Raw genomic sequence first — 19,394 nt, 5'->3', positions numbered from 1 at the left:
AAACTTTAAACACTAAAACTTTTTAGAAGTAATTTCATTATTCTTAAACAGTTTTATTGTTTTACAAACATTTCATTAAAAACTACATAAGAAAACAAGTCATACTTTAATAAGATACTAACTGATTAGATATATTTAGTGAAATGTTTTGAGAAATTAATAATATTATAATAGTCGTGCATGCAAGATATGAGATACAAATACTAGACACCAATTTATTTTATTTTTCAGTAGTTTAAAAAAAAAGATTCACACGGATGGTAATGCCGACCGTCCACTCTTCTCATTTGTCAACTCGTAAAGCTATTGGGTAACGCCATCTAATTATTGCTTTACGTGTAATTTATTAGGTAAGTGCATTAAAAAATAAAAGTCCTTAATGTGTTGGTACCAATATTTAATTCAATATAACGAATTAAAATGTTTTTATCACATAACAACATGGAAAGTTGCTTTTAACAAATAGTTGCCAATAAAAACATAATTTACAATAAAGAAAGAGCTATACCATGGTCACTTTCTTAGTGCAATGAATACACAAAATAAAGTCAAGGTAAATAAACATGGTCACTTCGAAAGGTTATTCAAAACTGATTAGCATTTAATTTTTCTATGAACAGCTTGATGCATCTCTTTCACAAAGAAATTTTATCTTGAGGTAGAGGCTTTGATACCTTTAGAAACCATTCAATTTTATAATGTTCTATGACCACAACTCCATTTATTTGAGATATGCGTCATCTATATATTGAAGAAAAACCTTACGGCCGTAGCTAAGTTTACCATATTATCAAAACATTGTAAACATTTGTTATCCATTTATGATTAATTTGCACCAAGCATACATTTGACTTTAAATCTTTATACCAACCAACTCATTATCATTTAATGCATACATATAGCAATCAAGATAGATTGTATTAATTATAGTTATTTAAATAATTGGGTCGACATTATATAAATACAATAATATTTATAATATGATAGAAACAATATCCTAGACTAAAAGCTGGGACTATTTGATGACACCTCCGGCCGGGAGTGCCCTCATGTCCCCATGTCGTTAAGTCGACACAAATGAAATTATAATAATAACGAATCGTAATAGTAGACAAACGGTAATAGCTCTCGCTATTTCAACAAACGTGGTCATTTACATATATTAATTTATTTAATAAACACATTTTTACACTAAAAGTTCATGTTGATTTTTTCTTCTTCGTGACAGAATCACTAATGAATGCTTTTTTATGGTTCTGTTTTGTCAATCAAATTATACCCTAAAATAGTTCTTAAATTACAATCGTTTAATTATTAAAATTAGCCTAGCGACGCTTCGTTAGTAATTTTCATATGGAAAGTGAACAGGGTATAGTTATGTTATCTACAATAGCGAAACGAAAGAAGGCGAGGTTAATTTTTTTTAATAGTTCGCGATATAAATTAACATAATGATCTAAACTACTGCTTAATAAGTGCAAAATATATTTACTCTGGAGTAGGTAGTTTATTCACCAGTTCGTACAGTGATACACCACTGTCTGTTGGACAGGCATCTGTAACAAATTGCGTAATAACGCTATAAATCCTGTAAAAGAATCTGTAAAGGTAATCAACAATTATGTATATGTTTTCACTTCAATTCCGCCCGTTGGTATAGACGTAGACATAGACTTTAAGAAACATTAACCGTTCCTTCCAGCCAACCTTGCAAGCTAAGATGTCGTCTTTTGTGCCTGCGGTTACACTAGCTGACACTTCCAACTGGAACACAACAATACTAAGTATTGCTGTTTGCCAGTAGGATATCTGATGAGGGGGTGGTATCTATCCAGACGGGCTCACAAATAGTAATAGTATACTAGATAAGATGTTACTATTTCAATTTTCTTACTTCGATCAACAAAACCACTAGATAGCGCCTTAAAAACAAATACACACCATACCATTAAAAAAAAAAATCATGTAAATGTTTCATTTCAACCTAACCTATGCAATCGTATTGTATTAACATATGTATGATTGTGTTAATATTCACTCACGACCACCGACTCCGTATCTGTCATATTACTGCAAGGTAAGCGCATTACCCGGCCGGCTCAGAACTGGTAGCCGCCGCGCGGCACGGCCGGGTCGGCGCCGAAGGTGAACTGCTCGCCGGCCGACACGTCGGGCGCCAGCCGCCCGTCCTCGCTCTCCGAGTTGAAGTAGTTCTCGATGATCTCGAACGCCTTCTGGTAGATGTCCAGGTTCTCGTGCGATTGCAGAAATTCGATTTTATCTACGCCTGGAAAGATGTTCATTTTTTAAGATTAGCTAAATTTAATGTTATTATGTAGGTTTTGTTTACAAATATAAACAGTAGAAAAAAATTAGTAGTTCAAATAGTTTGCTCAGAATGTAATGATAAAATAAAAATAGTTAAATAGTAATATACCCAATATGCAGATATTATAGTGACCGAAATCCTAAACGAAAGAGTATGTGATTGTAGACGTTATGTTCATAAACAATCCATTGAGTTACTTAGTGAGTCTTCGTGATAATGTAGTCGTTTTATGAATGAATTGATTTCGATTGCGGTAAATCCGAACTGTTTTCTTACCAAAGCATTCCTCGATGAGGACGGCGTACGGATTGTAGCGTTGGTCGGCTTGCTGACCCGCCTTCAATATGTTGTCGATACCGTTCAGAGCCACTTGAACGGTCTTCATGTCGGTCAACGTCAACAGATCACAGAGCGGCGGTATACAACCTTGTTCTACAAGATAACTGGAAGTAATTTGGAATATATAGAAAAAGAACCGCAATTGCTCCAAGTCGAATAATATAATTTTGACCAAAAATAACCGACACCGAATTTACTCTTCAAACTAATATGGGACGACATGGAAGTAAATCCTCAAAAATTAAATTTTTCAAATCTGTTCATAAGTGAGGGAGTTCTGAGGTAACAAACAAAAAATTACTCGTTCTTTTTTAAATCGGTTAATAAAATAAATGAATGTTCTTTGAAAGTGTAAAATTGTTAATTGTGCAATATGACTATGAGCAGGACATAAATGTACTCTGGTTACCTTATTTGCGCATGTGTTCCTCCACTGGTCGCATTGGTTATCGCCCAAGCGGCTTCTTTCCTAGTTTTAAATTCCGCGTTCCTGAGAATGTCTATCAACGTCGGGAAAATGTTGGCGTCTATGACGGCCTGTAAATATTATTTTATGTAAATATTTTAAAATACACTATCGTTTCGAGTACATATTCATGAAATGCTCCGTCGCCTATTAATAGAACGAACGAGACCATCAATGTCGGTCGAGTAGAAACTACCACCAGGACGAAACGGAGCGAGTGATGTATCTGAGCGGGGGGGGAGCGTCGGGGGAGCGTCGGCGCCGACCTGTATCTGCGCGGCGTTGCCGGCCGTGATGTTGGAGAGCGTCCAGCAGGCCTCCTTGCGCAGCGCCTCGGTGTCGGAGCGCAGCAGCGCGTGCAGGCTGGGCAGCGGCTTGCACAGCAGCACGGCCTGCGTCTGCACGTCGTTGCCGGTCACGATGTTGCCCACCGCGCGCAGCGCCGCCGACACCACCGTGTACTTGTTGTGTCTGCGGACAAACGGCGTTCCGGCGAGCCTGTGAGTTTAGAAAGTCTCCGGGCAGTCGATTCCGATAAATCTCGGAGCCGCCACGCCGCATGGGACCGATCGAATCGAAATGAAACTGGGGCGTCGACACTGACACGAGCAACTCGACGAGTCGCCGACACACGCCGGCGTCGATGACGGCCTGGATCTTCTCGTTGGGCCCGTCCGACATGTAGGACAGCGCCCAGCAGGCGTCGCTCAGCACGTCGGCGTCCGTGTGGTGCAGCAGCCGCGCCAGCACCGGGATGCCTGCGGACGGGACGGTCGAGCGCTCAGTTCGGACATCTCGCGTCGGCTACGGCTCTGCGTCAGTTCGCTCCGACTCACCCGGAGCGACGGCTTCGAAGTTCGTGGGGGGGTTTTTGCCTCGACACAGGTTGGAGAGCGTCCACACGGCGTTCCTCGTCATGGACAGGCGCGAGTACTTATTGAGGATGCTGCGAACAAAGCGAGCGGCGGGTGAGAGCGGCAGGCGGCGGGCGCGGCGGCGGCGCGGGGGGGGCACTCACTCCACGAGCGGCGCCAGCAGGCCGGCCGCCAGCACGGCGTCGCGGCAGCGCGTGGAGTCGCCCGCCACGTTGCCCAGCGCCCACACGGCCTGCTCGCGCACGTCGTCCGCGCCCGCGCCCGCCAGCGCCACCAGCACGGGCACGGCGCCGCACTCCACCACCACGCGCGTCTGCTCCGACGTGCCCGACGCGATGTTGGTCAGCGCCCACGCCGCCTCGAACTGAACACGTTAGTTCATTGCTATGAGTGGTTTTAAGATTTTTCCTCCACTGATTATTTTTATTTTTCTAATAAATTCGTGCATGCAGAAACGAGTTACTGTTATTTCGTTTGGATGTAAGGTTAGGTAGTTAGGTTTCACTATGGCACCGTTGAGCTCATAGCGCGCACGTCACGACTGTGGCAAACCTTTGCGCCGGATTGTAATCCGTCGAATCTGTGGAATTTGTGTAATCTTACCTGTAGTGTGGGGTTGGCACTGTTCGTTAGAAATTCGACGAATTTAGGAACTATTCCTGTTCGTATGACTTCGTCGATGGGAGGATTCGGTTCCCGACTTAGAAGTTTTCTAAACTTCTGCGTTGCCAAAACTTGTTCTTGGGGATTATCACCATAGAGAGCGGCGACCATAGCCGGTGTGATGTCTTCGGAAGGGGAAATGCCGATGTCCTCCTGAACGCATATAAAACTTATTTTACAAAAGATGAATTTACACTTTAACTGCATTGAAATTTTACCAAATTTTAAGTATGGGCTCTACCCATATATGTCATATGGTCGTTTATTACCTGCAGTGTGATATCAGGTGCATTAGGCCCGGGCAAGTTTACGTTTCTTCTTTTAAAAAGTTGCTGCTCTCTTTTTTGTTTCCGCAGTTGCACACCCTCCTCTTCACGCCGACGACGTAGTTCATCAGCACTGAGTCCCACATTCTTGTAGCGATGTTTGTGACCTCCCGACATCTACATCATAAAAATTAAAATAATTAATAAAAAATATGCTATTGAGAAATATATTGCTGAAGATGTAACCAAAAAGTACATGCAATATACATGATGATAAAAGCAAATAAGAGAACACATGCAGATCTACAAAAACAGCATTTGGAGAGTTACAAGTGTAGCACGCTTAGTGACCTTGCAGAGCATTTTGATTCTATTCACAATCACTGCTGCTACAAACAGAGTGATTCATAAGTAATCCTTACAATAGCATGAATACTTTTACATATTTTTATTTCCTTATTATACCTATTTATGTTTAATATAACATTTGAATATTCCATATTCCTATTCAGAATTAAAACATTTTATTACAATAAATAATAAGTCATACTGTTTTATTAGTTCATTTTTTAATTTGCTTTTTTTGATTGCTGATTAAAATTATTGTAACACTATAACTAAAGCTGTGGAATATTTGTATTGTTTTAATGTGTGGCAAGTGGTGACACAATTATATAACATAAATAAATAATTTAATAACATCAATTTATATTTTCGAATATGTTGGCTGATTGATGAATCATATTATTTACATACAAAATTCTTTATAAAAAATTGGGTATACTGACTTCCCTTATAGTGACAGTTTGCTTATTATGACCGATTTTTAATAAATTATGTCCGAATATAATGAACAACATGATTCTTTCTACACCTTCGATAATGTTTGTTGATTCTCGGCGACTTGGCTGGCTCGTTTTTGTTTTTAATCTGAGTAAGTAATTGACACTTGAAGGTCACGCATCACATAAGGGGAAGAAGGAAAGAAGTCGAAGAAGAACCTTTACCTACCGCAGATGAGGCATTAAAAAGGCTGCAGATTTGTTCATAGCAATATTGAAAATGATAATGTGACCATGGCTATGTCTTCTGTACACAATAGTATTAGAGACTGTTATTACAAAAAAATATAGATACATACATACATGTATGTATCGTATGTACTCATTACGTAAAATTTTTGTTTGGATTTAATATACTATGTTTCTTTATTAAAAAACATATGTATATATATATATATATATATATATATTCACAAAACACTTTGTATGACGTCCAGTTATTATGACGTGTTTGTCAATTCCCTTCGATGTCATTATAAACAGATTCCACTGTATATATATACCAAAACTATATATACAAAAAATTTTACAACAGTATCATATTAGCTTTAACAAATCTCTCATAGAAAGTTTTTGTGATTCTGAGATAGTTTTAGATGGTTTGGTTTGGTGCACTTCAATTGAACCTGACCTGACAATTTTCTCTCTCAATTACATTGATTAATTTATTATATAGTGATATTAATGTGTATATTTAGAAAATGCAATTTATTAATATACTATATAGCATACGTCCATTCTCAGAATATATTATGAAATTTTAAAAAAATGGATTATCAGTTTATTTGAGAAAACAAAAAAATTCAATCAAACTAAACTTACCTCTTTCCTATTACTAGTATCATAAACACTACATCCACATGCAGTACAACTATGTACATCATGTTATTTGTATTTAATTTTATAAGAATATAATTATAAATTATAATTTATATGAAAAGATTATTGGCATTACATTTTTTCAATGTATTTAAATGAAATATCAATTATTAAGTTACAAGAAGTGTCACTGAATAAAGGTTACAATACATACAGTGTTTTGTTCATAATTATTTTGTCACACTCATTGCTTAAAGTTTTAAGTACAGTATAGTAGGCATACTAATATTAATGTTTTGCAGGAAAATATACTTATTTATGATTAAAAACACCTTAATCGAACATGTATTGTTGATACATTTTGTACAAAGGAGGAAAATATACACTCAACTAATGTCACTTTTAACGATTATTTTGTTTTTAATAACGGCGAACAGATACCAGGCTATACTGACCATTTTAAAACTCAAAATACATTCTAATCACTAAACTTAAAATCCAATTTGAATGTTATAATTATATCATTACGAATAAAACATAATATGGAATACATTGGAGTCAATAAACACATTGTTAAAATTACAAACCATTTTAGTATTGACATATTCATTGCTTTTATGATTTATATTATTAATTAAATAACACGTATACTCACAATCTTAATCAATATAATCCCAAAAAAATAATAGAAAATCAATCCACCATCAACCTATTACTCAAAATTTCTATTCTAATTCAATTCACTATATTGAAGAATTTGAAGATCACGTCATAGAACGTAAATTACTTTTTATTAAAATGCAGTTATTGCAATGGATTCTGATTTAATGTATTTTTAAACTTAGTGCACACAATAACCAAAAAGCTTGAGCATATGTAATTTACACATGAAGTGATTTTAATTTTTATTTGGCAGCTCAACTATTAGCCGCATTAAGGACCTATACACACGATAACTTTTTCATACGTCATCTATTAATAGTAATAATAATAATTATCATTTTAATGTACCTCTTCACCAGTAATGACTTGCTTGTGTGAATTGTGACCAAAGAGTGCGGTATGGGTAATCCCAATTTTAACTATTCGATTTGTAATAATATATTGAAAATAAGGGCAAAATAGCGTATTATGAATGTTATTTTAGCAAAGTACCTACTGAATATAATAAATAAAATCATTATGACCTAGATAGCTAAATAATAATAAATTGAAAAGGATAATCTTAATTTATTGTAACAGCCAAATAGTTATATCAACTTAGAAACAAAAGTTACCCTTATAACAATAGCCTTATTTAGAAATTCTATAACGTACATATTTGAAAACAATATTTTGAGTAAGCTCATTGGAAATTTATACATAATTGACAATAGGTCACTCTTCTCTTAAAATGAATATTTGGAACTTATTCCATTTGATATTATAACAAAAACTTGCAAAATATATTTTTTTTAATTTACTTTTTAATGAAAAACATAAAATGAAATATTTTTTACTAATGAGTCATTTACTACACACAAGATTATAAAGATGATAATAAAGCTAAGAAATCCACCAGCACTATAGCATTAAATTGGAAGGAATGTTACAGTCGGGCAGTTCGCCGACCGTAAAAGCTACAAAGCAATATACCTTTTTTGTGATTTAATAATATAAAGCACTGCAGTGAACTTTAACATAAACATAAAAAAATATATCTGATCCATTTGATTGTTCAACACTATGTATTTTAAGATATATGTAGCTCTATTCTACTCTGGCAGAAATAAGGATTTTAATAGGTATTTGCTGTTTGTAACATTTTTGCTCTTTCCAAAAAAAATATAATATAAAAAGCTAACAAATTAAAAACTGTATATATTAAGTAAGTATATTTTAATTTGAAATATATATTTTGATTAAGATCAAATTATATTAAAGTGAAACGTGTTAAAGTGTCTCTTCTCAATTCTCATTTCCAATGGCCAAATTATTGTCAACGTCAACTGTTAGAAATCATAGTATGACAATTGACATCGTACAGACATCTGTCACAGATCGAACGAAGTTAAGATTTTACGTAATCTTCTTAAGAACGGAATAGAAATAAATTCCTTTATTTAACCATATAATCCCGAAAGTTACAAAATGCTTGGTAGATTGGGAAGAAAACATGCGGAAATCGCAGCAAGTTACGTGTCCACAGCAGCAGGATATGGAGGTGGAGCTTTCCTCGGTTTGCTGTATTTCACTGATTGGAAGGTGTTCGTGACTTACATCCCTTTTTATAAAGGCAAATTTGAAGGACTTGAAAAAGAGGAATAATGAAAATGTCTTGATTAAGCTTTTGTTAATTTAAATAGTAATTATAAGTTATAGTTCATATGGTTATTTTATTATACCTGGTGTGGCCTCCGTACTGCATACCGTATGAAGTAACTAACATCGGATTTAGACAGATATTTTCCTAGTTACCGTTATCAGTGTAGTCTTACAATTACTTTTCATAAGTAAATTTATAAAACAAGTGACAAATTATTAATTAATACTTCCTCCTTAATCATTCGAATTTCGTTTAGTTTTCGTATTAAAAATCAGTGATTCAATATATATTTTCGTATATATTGTTACGAAGTTAAAGGTAATTGAGTTTTATTAGTAGACTTAAAAAGATGGAGTTTATGATTTTGATTATACTTGGTCTGTCTTTCGAAAACTTCACCAATTAACTCACTAAAGGATCAGATTATTATTTTTGCCAGTCAAAGACCAATAAATTAAAATATATCTATAATTCTAACTCTGATTATGTCTTCATGTCTGAATAAAATTGCTTGCTCTGCACAAAAAAAATTGACATAATTATTTTATAAATCTTATTTAACTTACCTTTTCTTTAATTAAAAATATAAATCTAAGTTGGAGTGTGCATTATTAATACAAGGCAAATATATTAATACGACATTTTATTTTCTCTTTTGATATTTATTGGGAATTGGTCATAACCAACCATAGACATTGACCTTTAAAAGTTTTAAACATTTCTTAGAACATCACCATTCACTACTATCTTTGGAAGATAAGATGTTGTCTCTTGTACCTGAAGTTACCCTGGCTCACCCACCCTTTAAAGTGGAACACAACAATATTATGTAAGTATTGCTGTTTCACATTAGAATATTGGATGTGTGGGTGGTACATACCCACTTGGGCTTGCACAAAGCCCTACCACCTACTAAATATCTCACATTTTGTGGTTAAAATTCAAAAACATTTTACATGAGAACATTTGTATCAATTCTTAAATTCTACCTCTAGTTCTTTAAATCTTTTATGAATGGTTTTTTATTATTGTGTCTTGTGCCAAAGATGAAGTTGATTGATTGTCGTGCTTTTGTTTCTGTAATATGAACTATGATACACAAAAAGATATAAATATGATACACAAAAAGAGAGTTGATTAATTTCAACTTAACTATATGTCAAATCTTTCTAAAAATAAAAAAGGGCTAAAAAATGGTGTCAGAGCTTAAAAAATATTACACTGTAAGTATTAAGTTAATTTTAAGATATAATTATCTGGATGATATAATTGTCTGGACTGAATTTCTGCATCTGTAATCGTTGCCAGAACACAGAATTCAATTTTTTATTGTTAAGTATATATTGTCATATTCGGTAAACAATATATGCTGTTTGCATGAAACATACCAAAGAGTATATAATTATTACTTTATAAAACATAGCCTACCAACTAACTATTCCAACCACAAGAGGAAAAAAGCCAAATAAACAACATTTGACAGCAAATTGACAGCTTGATTAATCTATGATATTCACTATGGATTTGCGAAAAAATGCGAGAACGCGTTTTGAACGTCGACGAAACTGTTATCGGAATTTTAGAGGAAAATTAAGTTGAAGTAAAATATGAAATTAAATGAGAAAAATTCAAAAAATAAATAAAGAAAGTCGCTCATTGCATCTGTATTAATTATTCGCTAACTTTTAAGCTCACGATCGTTACAGATATTTTAATATGTCCTTATAAACGATTTAATAGAATAACATTAGATATATTTTATGTTATAATCAAGTAGCAAAAACGTGCTTTTATCTCGATTTGAATAAACGACGTGGGGCGCTTGTTACGATACCGCGATGAATTTAGTCCGTCCGTCACATAAGCAATAAGCATTTAATTTTTGGCGGGAATTTTAGTTAGGGCATACAATTTCTGAGTCATAAAAAATATGCTGTTTTATTTGATTTTTGTTATTAATAGTTATTCAATATTTATTTAAAGTAGTTAATGTTATTATTGGATGTTATTTATTATTATAAAGTCGGATAGTTAATAGTCTATTTAAAAAAAATAATTTTTCGGTTATTGTCTGTAACACTAGATATTCTTTATTAAAGATACAATATAAGGACAAATTAAAATGCCAATAAAATAAAATTACATAGTTTATTTTGATGAAACTAGTGAAATGTTAAAAGGTGCAAAATACTATCAAATAATTTTAAGTAACAGGAGAGAATATTACTATGTTTTATGTTGATTCAGTTATTGCAACTGTATAACGCTATTATTATTTTTAACATTTTTTATTTCAGTTAGTAAAAATATAATACATAAGGGTGCAATATGATGTTTGTATGAAATACTATGGTCTAGATGTATTTTCCTAGCTCTAGATTACAAACTAGTTATATTGAACATTCATAAGCTTGTTATATAGTTAATTGAAATATTTTTAATGTTTGACCATTCACCGTATTTATGTAAGTACTATACTTAATTTATAAAGGCTACAGATGTCAGGACCAATCATTAGATAGATACATATATCAAGGAGCGAATTTCTTTTTTCTTTATTTAGGCCTCTTTTAAGGATTTACAATTCACTGCATATAATCTAACCGAATTTCATGACACCCCGAAGTGTAGTAATTATTGCGGTTTACAATATTGTTAAACCACAATATATATCTGATCATTAGCTAATAGTTGGTAGTGAGTACTTATTTAATAAAATGTTATATTATTATCAAATGAACTTAGTATTATCTTAAGATACTTATGAAAATAGTCACGTGCTTTTTTAACGTTTTGTGTTTGTACTGATAAATAAATATTTTAATAGGCCTGTTTGGTAATATTTTATTTTTTATACAATTTTGTCGTATAGAAGTTAAAAAGTATATTAAGTACTTCTTTATATTGCCATATTTAAACCGATGTCTAGCATCTATTTATCTAAATAAATTACATTTTAAAATTATTGCAAAATTTCAGTAAGGGGTTCTTCATTGTCCCATCAAGCTGATGTGGCATCTCACTGTGAAGAAAGCTGTAAAATAAATAACCGTTTTAATTTTAAAAGCGGACAACAATCAATATACGGATAGTAATAAAATATGACCCGAGGGTATAATATTGCGTGATAACATGCAACAAAGACCTATTCCACACTACAGGAGTAAAAAGGAATAAAAATGTTGACATTGAATTGACGTGATACAAATTGTCGAAATTTATAGATAATATAAATATAAGCTAAGATTAAAATATTAATTCTAATTTATTTATTTGAATGGAAACATCTGAAAAAAAAACATTGTTTCGCTACTATGTGAAAGTAAAGTTAGGTATCCAATACCTGATGTTAACGATAATTTCGAGTCGCTCAATGGCTGGCGACGCAACGGCCGTGTGCGTCGGGCACTAGAACCGCAGCTCGTTCTCGCGGTCGCCGCTGCCCGGCGCGTCCTCGTCGTCGTCCGGCCCGCCCTCCCCCGCACCCGCCTCACCGCCACCCTCGTTCTCGCTTGTCTCGTCGCTGGATGCGTCGTTCGTCTCGTTTTCGCCTGTCGAAGTAATCAAAAACACTTCTCATAAAATAAAAAAAATCACAAATTACAAAGAGCATATTTATTAAGAGGACAAGTAGGAAAAAAGTAATAAAAAAAATTAATGAATACGGTGACGGTGTACCTGAATAGTGATTTATATTTATAACTATAATATTTTTTTAATTTATTCATTAGACTGTCTGATAAATATTTTCATCCAAACGCTCGGGCACACGGGTAATTAGCCTGCAGAAGAAAAAAGTCTCTCATGTATTACCATACCATATGACGGTAGTAGATACAAAATTTTGCACACTACAAGCTACTCGTACGCAATCTCGAGCGAGAACAGTCTCTAAATTAGACAATCGGCGATCAAAACTAGAGTTGAAACGGATAGCAGTTTGGCCGGATACCGGATATTCGGCCGTCTATGTGGCCGGATAGCTGGGTATCCGGCCGCCGGATATCCGGCGAAACTTAGCCGATCGCAATTGCGATCCTTGTTCTTTGTGGGCAGCTAATGCCAAACAATACCCAAATTTAACAAAGTTTGCCAAAATCTACCGTTCTGCACCTTGCAGCAGGATGTATAGTGAAAGACTTTTTTCTGAAGCTGGCCTAATTTATGAAGAGAAACGCAACCGTCTGCTGCCTCTCAATGCAGAGAAATTTTTATTTATTCACCATAATTTGCCCTCAGTGCGGTATGAGTACTAATTCATTCATTTTCTTCGTATTACATTAACTTACTATTGTGTGATTAAAAATTTACAACTAAAACTAGTTATATTTAAGATAAGTGATACTAAGACTAACTAAAGAATTACTCAAAAATATGTTTCTTTTATCCAGTTTTTTTTATTCAGCCGGATGTCTATCCGGTATTCGGCCGGATAGTATTATGGCGGCCGGATAGGCCGGATACCGGATAGTTACCGGATATCCGTTTCATCTCTAATCAAAACGGCCTGCCCTCGTATCATCGTCCACGGTACGCACCGGGACATAGCGGCGCCCCCTTCGTGCGCGAGCCGACGCGCTCCACGCCGTGCGCGTCCACGCACCAGCACACGCCCAGCGCCGCGTGGCACTGCCGCGGGCGGTAGAAGCCGCGGGCGTCGCAGGACGGCACGTAGGCGCCTACGCAGACGTGGTTTCGATTACATTTAAACGGCTCCCCGTGCCGTCGGAACTTTCGATCAAACGCAAGAGACAGCTGTCAGAACCTGGCGGCGGCGCGGGGTGTGCGCGAGCCAGCGCGGCGCACGGGCGCGCGGCGCGGCGCAGGCACGCGCACCACGCCGCGCGCGACAGCCCGCCCGCGCCCGCGCCGCCGCCCCCGCCGCCGCCCGCGCCGCCGCACGACGCCAGGAAGGGCCGCAGGCAGCGCTCGCGCTCGTCGTGTCCTGAACGGAGATTCATTTAGTTTACGTTTTGACTGGACGCAAGGAACTGCAGAAAGAGTAAATCGTGGTCTTCGATTCTGTCGAGCGTTACTTACGCAGTGCGTAGAGATCGGCGGGCGACAGGATACCGTCGCCGGCCGTGTCTAGATGTGAGAACATCCAGCGTACTTCGGCCTTGCAGTCGTGTGGAAAACCTGCGTCAGTCGAAATATTGTAACGTTGAAGATTTCGTGAAAATTAAGTAGAGACTTAACATTATTGTAAAACTAAATTTTAACAACTAAATTACCTTCCTGCGATGGTGGAATGCCCCCGGCTTCATCCATCAGCACCGAGAACCAGTCCAACAGCCTATTGGCCATTTTATCCAACGCGCAACCTTCAGCGTCTGAAATTGTTTTTAAGTCACATTGAAATTATTGCAATTAATGAAATGATTATTGAACATGTACAATTAAATTGTATTTTTATTTTCAGTAGGACACTCAACAGACCCTAGATACAATATCACATTTCAAAAACAAAATTACATTTCAAAATCATATCTTGGCAAGTGTTCTACTCTGTACAGGTAGTCTCACATACACGGACATTAAACAATATGGATTAACAAAATGGTAAAAATTAATCAATCACACGTGTGTAAATCATAACACATACCTATTAATTATTGAAAATTATTGAAAAAGTCCTTATTAAGTCGTTACACATAAAAATACGTTTTGATTGATATAGAAAAAGACTAAGTACTTAATTAACGTAATTTTGGATTCTGTCTTAAAATTAAATTTCGAGGTAAACCTTGTGACTGTCGCCGGAAGGAGCGTTCTGGCAAGACTTCATTTTGTGATTCGAGGCGGCGACGCCGTCGATCCTGTAAGACCACAAGCGAGACGTTAGTCAGTCGGACGGATCAGTCTGTGTCGACGCAAGGAGCCGGGCGACCTCGTCGTAGGCGGCGCGCACGCGGTGCGGGCGGGGCGCGTGGGCGGGACGCGGCGCGCGCGCGCACGGGCAGAACCCGCGGCACGCGAGGCGCACGGGCGGCGCCGCGCGGTGCACGCAGTTGTGCAGGTCCAGGCGGCACAGCGACGAGTACGTGCGGTTGTCGGAGCCGCACAGGAAGGCGGCGCGGGCAGCCCCGCCGCAGCCCACGCATCTGTGCCGGACAACAACGATCGTTTCTCAACAAATGTCGCATGATTGTCGCATGAATGTCGAATATATCGATATGTCGAATTATAAGTAATCATGATACCTGACCAATAATTTCTTGAGCGAAGATTGAAACTTGAAGCTTTTGTCTGCTTTTGTTATCGAGAGCCGTAATCTCACCTGTCGGAAGAAGAGTGTACGGATGAACTGTGATCCGAAGACCGTGTTTCGTAAAACACGTCTTCGTCATCGCCCCGGTCCCAGGTGCTGACCGTGCCCGCTACTATTATATCACTGTAATAGGAAACGTACAAAAACTTATTACTAACTTAACCTTATTTCATTATTGTTTGCTTATATTAACATAGAATCAGTTTAATTTAACTCGACACATTTATTTAAATGACAAAAGCCTTATTGTAAATCTGGTTCGTTTAAAAGGAGCGGTTGGAGTGCGTGTTTCTTGCCATTCCTTCTTGCTGGAAGCAGTTTTTCGAAACGGTGATAGCGTTGAAATTATGATGTTTTAAAAAGGATTTATTGTAAGGTTACTTGAATACAATACATTTCGGCTTGGTTTGATTTATATTATGTCGATAATAGAATAGTACATATAAACTCAAACTCAAATTCCTTTATTCAATATAGAAGCATTACACTTACTTATTGATTGTCAAATTAAACACCCTGACCTGAGAAGAACCGGCGAAAGAAACTCTGCGGGTCATTTTTTTTGTCAATCTAATTAAATACATATATTGAATATGAATAGAAACAGCCAGGAGGCGATCGTTTCATTCCCAAGACGTGCTATCAATCATAAACTCACTAATAACTAATAATACTATACAAGTAACCTTTCGCACTAACACAAGCGTTCCTTAACATTGTTTTTTAAATTTGGCAACAGAAGCATTTTGAACACTTTCTGGAATCCTGTTGTAGAACAGTATACATTGCCCCACAAAAGAGTTACTGATTCTATGCAGTCGAGTACCAGGAATAAGAAATTAGTGTTTGTTCCTTGTACCAATGCCATGAGAATCACATTTTCTCATAAAATCATTAATATTTTTCCGTACATACAAAAAATTACAGAATATATATTGAGAAGCAACAGTTAATATCTTGATATCTTTAAATTTATACCTTAATGATTCTTTGGCTCCTAGGATATAGATTGGGCGAATAGCCCTTTTCTGCAGCACAAAAATAGTATGGATAGCGGCTGCGTTACCCCAAAGCATAATACCATAAGACATTATACTGTGAAAGTAACTGAAATATAAGTATTAAACGAGCCGTATCAACATCGGTAAATAATCTTATTTTTTTGACCGCAAATGTCGCAGAACTCCGTTTACTCGCCAATCCATTAATATGGGGGACCCATTGCAACTTGGCATCAACAGTAAGGCCAAGACATTATGTTGATTCAACTGGATCCATCGATTCCCCGTTGATAAGTATACCAGCTTTTACATTTTGCACTACTACTGTACTAAATTTTACTATTTTTGTTTTTTTATTATACGGCCTAAGATTATTTACGCTAAACCAGTGTACTATATCAGAGATAGCATAGTTTACATCGCCATACTGTACCTGTTTTCTATTAATTTTATAATTAAATCTTATAATTATTTAAAGTATATAACACGGCCATTTTATTATGAAATATTCACCTGATAAGACACCTGATACAGAAGTGTCATAGAACATACATTCTGATATATTGAATACTTGTGAATTTATATAATTCTGACATCTCTGTGTAGGTACAGCTCGTCTGTTCATTTCAATGTGCAGACTCGATAAAGATTCAAACGGTAAAAAGTGAAGTATTCGGTTTTGTCAGAATTATTACATTAATTGTGACTATGCGTATTTATATTTTATTTTATAATGCCAATTACAAATGCAACTTGTCGTTAGCGAAGCTATAATCCTGTATAATTTATTACTTATAGAATTTATCTATCTATGTCCTATTATAAGACCCAACGGGTGTGATGTCGATTTTAATAAGCAGCCATTCGTGTAGAAATTATAGAGCGTTGGTAAATTCAAGTCTCTGGAACGGGATCATTCGGATGGGTCCAACGATGATGAAACTTTAAAACTACTACTTACAAAGCAAACGCCTATCCTCGGGTCCGGACAGTGCGGTAACATTATATTATTTATCTTGAATTCTAGATTCAATAATATAATACTAATAATAATAGTCGATTGAACGACATTGATATATTTTTCAATTTAATTCGTACTGTTATTAATTCAAATATTTTTTTTGATTTTTTTCTTGGGAGGTACAAATGAGAGTATGTGTATATTTCGTCCGAGCTCACACTCCGAACGACAGCAGCCGATAAAAGATTTACAACTCACCCTCTGCGTAGTACGTCTTTCTTGTTTGAGCACAGAGCGGTGAAAGCGTCCCGCAAAAGACAGACTTCCCGCTTTTTACAAACGAGTGTGCGGCACATTGGGTCTGAAATAATAAAACTTTACTATTGGTCGTGAGTAGGAGCTATTGTAATATGAAAGGGCTAAAGTATTGTGTAATAAAACTGAGTTCAAAGTAAAATAGTACATGCAGGCTGCAGTTCTCACTGCTCGTAGCAGTTCTTATTTTTTCTTTCTAAGCGAAAAAAAAACGAAATCATAAATATAGAAAAAAAAATAAAGTACCCAGGTACAACATATAAGAATACAATAAATGATAACACTTTTCGCATTCTAATGAAGCAGTCTCGTTTCTGCAATGCTAAAACCATGTTTGCTGCTGCGAGAGTCCCTGACTTATTCGCCATTCTCAGAGCAAAGACACCTTCATTCTGGCAATTTTGACTACTATCGTTCACGATCAAAGAAATACTTTTAAAAAAAAAATTGAAAAAATAATTTAAAATATTGTACCCGTATCCATCGTATCGACCGCATCGATACAGCCAAAATAATACAGGAACAATATTACACTGTAACAATATACTTATTTCTTGTACAATGTGCATTTTAACTCAAAGTTAATACTTACTTTCAGGATCATAAACATATCTGCGAGGTCGGCGCGCATGCGTCAGCGGAGCCTCCTGCAATACACAAGTTCATTAATTGGAGTAAACAATTTTATCGACACGTAGGTAGGTATTAGGTACAATACATGTATCTAGATCCATATCGTACATGGCAAATATTGACCTACAATCCACATCTTGTCAGCAGAAAATACTTGGTGCCTATAAGATCGTGATCCGATCTCATTTAAAGCACTCGAGTAGAAATCCTGTTCGTGATAAATAAGATCTCTTTATTTGTAAGACTTAACCCTTCGTGCGAAACTAAAATACTTTACTCTATTTTCTTCGGTTCGAGCACAATAACGCGCTAATTCGATTGACACTAGAGGTCAAGGTGAGATTGTTATACCAGTAGGTAGACTTTATATAAGTATTGTGCGACATCACATAGACAATTTCGCTATTTCGAAATAGTATTCAGTGCAGTATTTATAATCCTTCAACGATTACGATTTATTTATACTTTTTGACCATAACGTAGGTATTCGAGGCGGCAAAAAATAATAGTAATTTGAGTTGCAGATATAGTCATTAAAGAAAACACTAAACCACCATCTCCAACCGCACCCGTACGACAGCATTAGATTCAAAACGAAGTCCTACAGGAAGTAGGTCGATGTATAGTGGCCGTATCATAACAGAAATCGGAGACGCTGGAATAAAAATGTACCGGAGTATCGTCGAACTCAAAGTCCTGGTCGAGTCTTCTCGGTGAGGCTGCCGTCAGCGCCAGCAGCGCGGCCGCCGCCGAGGCCCACAAGCTCGCGCGCATCTCGCAACAGTTCAGAGTGCAGCCCGCTCCGCGCGCCGCTCGCCGGGACACTGCCGCGCGCGCCCGCCCCGCCCGCCGCCCGCCGCCCGCTCTCTCGCGGGCCGCCAGCCGCCAGCCGCCACTACTCGCAGCGCGCAACGTTGTTGCCCACATGTTCCAATACTCTCAGAGGAATCGTTTTAACTTCACGATTCAAGTACACACTTGATTTTACAGTTGCTCTTAAGCTTAAATGATTTGCAAATATGACTTCACACTTGGGTTATCTTTATCTCTAGCTTAAAAATATGAATTTAAATTTTCATGTACCTAACAAATAAAAAAGTCAAAACTAAAAGTTGTAAAGATGTCTCTTATTACGATAAAGTAAGTTTTCTGATATTATATGCATTTTAATAGTTCTACTAAAGTAGGCATATCTGCAAGAGATAACATTCTGTTTCATTCTATGAGGCTCGACCGGTATCCCATGTCTCCGCGTCCCCTCTCCGCGGCGGTCGAGCCTTCGCCGCCCTCGGGTGGAGTGCGGGACGGG

The 19,394-nt window shown here is 36.7% G+C and overlaps 3 protein-coding genes across 3 annotated transcripts; 1 reads left to right on the top strand and 2 right to left on the bottom strand.

Annotated features, from left to right (window-relative positions):
* Positions 1–380: 380 nt before the first annotated feature.
* On the bottom strand, positions 381–7,515 carry LOC113392165 (importin subunit alpha-7). Its single transcript, XM_026628446.2, has 11 exons — positions 7,255–7,515; positions 4,942–5,115; positions 4,613–4,825; positions 4,153–4,373; positions 3,971–4,080; positions 3,739–3,892; positions 3,401–3,605; positions 3,078–3,205; positions 2,606–2,772; positions 2,091–2,287; positions 381–1,556 (listed from the first exon to the last, which is right to left on the bottom strand). Exons 2-10 carry the CDS (start codon positions 5,113–5,115, stop codon positions 2,100–2,102), a joined length of 1,560 nt encoding a protein of 519 aa, XP_026484231.1. The 5' UTR covers positions 7,255–7,515; the 3' UTR covers positions 381–1,556; positions 2,091–2,099.
* A 1,099-nt stretch (positions 7,516–8,614) lies between these two features.
* Positions 8,615–8,964, top strand: LOC113392166 (uncharacterized). The gene has a single exon (XM_026628448.2). The coding sequence runs from the start codon at positions 8,730–8,732 to the stop codon at positions 8,904–8,906; it is 177 nt and encodes a 58-aa protein (XP_026484233.1). The 5' UTR covers positions 8,615–8,729; the 3' UTR covers positions 8,907–8,964.
* A 2,071-nt stretch (positions 8,965–11,035) lies between these two features.
* LOC113392205 (proteoglycan Cow) lies at positions 11,036–19,027 on the bottom strand. Its single transcript, XM_064215437.1, has 12 exons — positions 18,758–19,027; positions 18,045–18,099; positions 17,396–17,498; positions 15,185–15,298; positions 14,795–15,008; positions 14,651–14,723; positions 14,139–14,237; positions 13,945–14,043; positions 13,670–13,849; positions 13,443–13,583; positions 12,248–12,455; positions 11,036–11,938 (listed from the first exon to the last, which is right to left on the bottom strand). The coding sequence occupies exons 1-11, from the start codon at positions 19,010–19,012 to the stop codon at positions 12,313–12,315; spliced, it is 1,476 nt and encodes a 491-aa protein (XP_064071507.1). The 5' UTR covers positions 19,013–19,027; the 3' UTR covers positions 11,036–11,938; positions 12,248–12,312.
* Between the last annotated feature and the right edge of the window lie 367 nt (positions 19,028–19,394).

The sequence above is a fragment of the Vanessa tameamea genome, chromosome 7, assembly GCF_037043105.1.
Source record: "Vanessa tameamea isolate UH-Manoa-2023 chromosome 7, ilVanTame1 primary haplotype, whole genome shotgun sequence".
NCBI classification, from domain to species: domain Eukaryota; kingdom Metazoa; phylum Arthropoda; class Insecta; order Lepidoptera; family Nymphalidae; genus Vanessa; species Vanessa tameamea.
Note: the sequence above shows the minus strand (reverse complement) of the source record. Positions and strands in the feature narration are given on the sequence as shown.

Bases quoted from the DNA above. Each gene is read 5' to 3' on its own strand.
- LOC113392165 (XM_026628446.2), bottom strand. From the start codon at position 5,115: ATGTCGGGAGGTCACAAACATCGCTACAAGAATGTGGGACTCAGTGCT. The intron at 4,826-4,941 runs GTAATAAACGAC...ATATGCGTTCAG, and splicing joins CACCTGATATCACACTGCAG to GAGGACATCGGCATTTCCCC. The intron at 2,773-3,077 runs GTAACCAGAGTA...AATTACTTCCAG, and splicing joins GGAACACATGCGCAAATAAG to TTATCTTGTAGAACAAGGTT.
- LOC113392166 (XM_026628448.2), top strand. From the start codon at position 8,730: ATGCTTGGTAGATTGGGAAGAAAACATGCGGAAATCGCAGCAAGTTAC.
- LOC113392205 (XM_064215437.1), bottom strand. From the start codon at position 19,012: ATGTGGGCAACAACGTTGCGCGCTGCGAGTAGTGGCGGCTGGCGGCTG. The intron at 14,238-14,650 runs GTTTACCTCGAA...AAACAATTTCAG, and splicing joins CTTCCGGCGACAGTCACAAG to ACGCTGAAGGTTGCGCGTTG. The intron at 13,584-13,669 runs GTTCTGACAGCT...ACGTCTGCGTAG, and splicing joins ACACCCCGCGCCGCCGCCAG to GCGCCTACGTGCCGTCCTGC.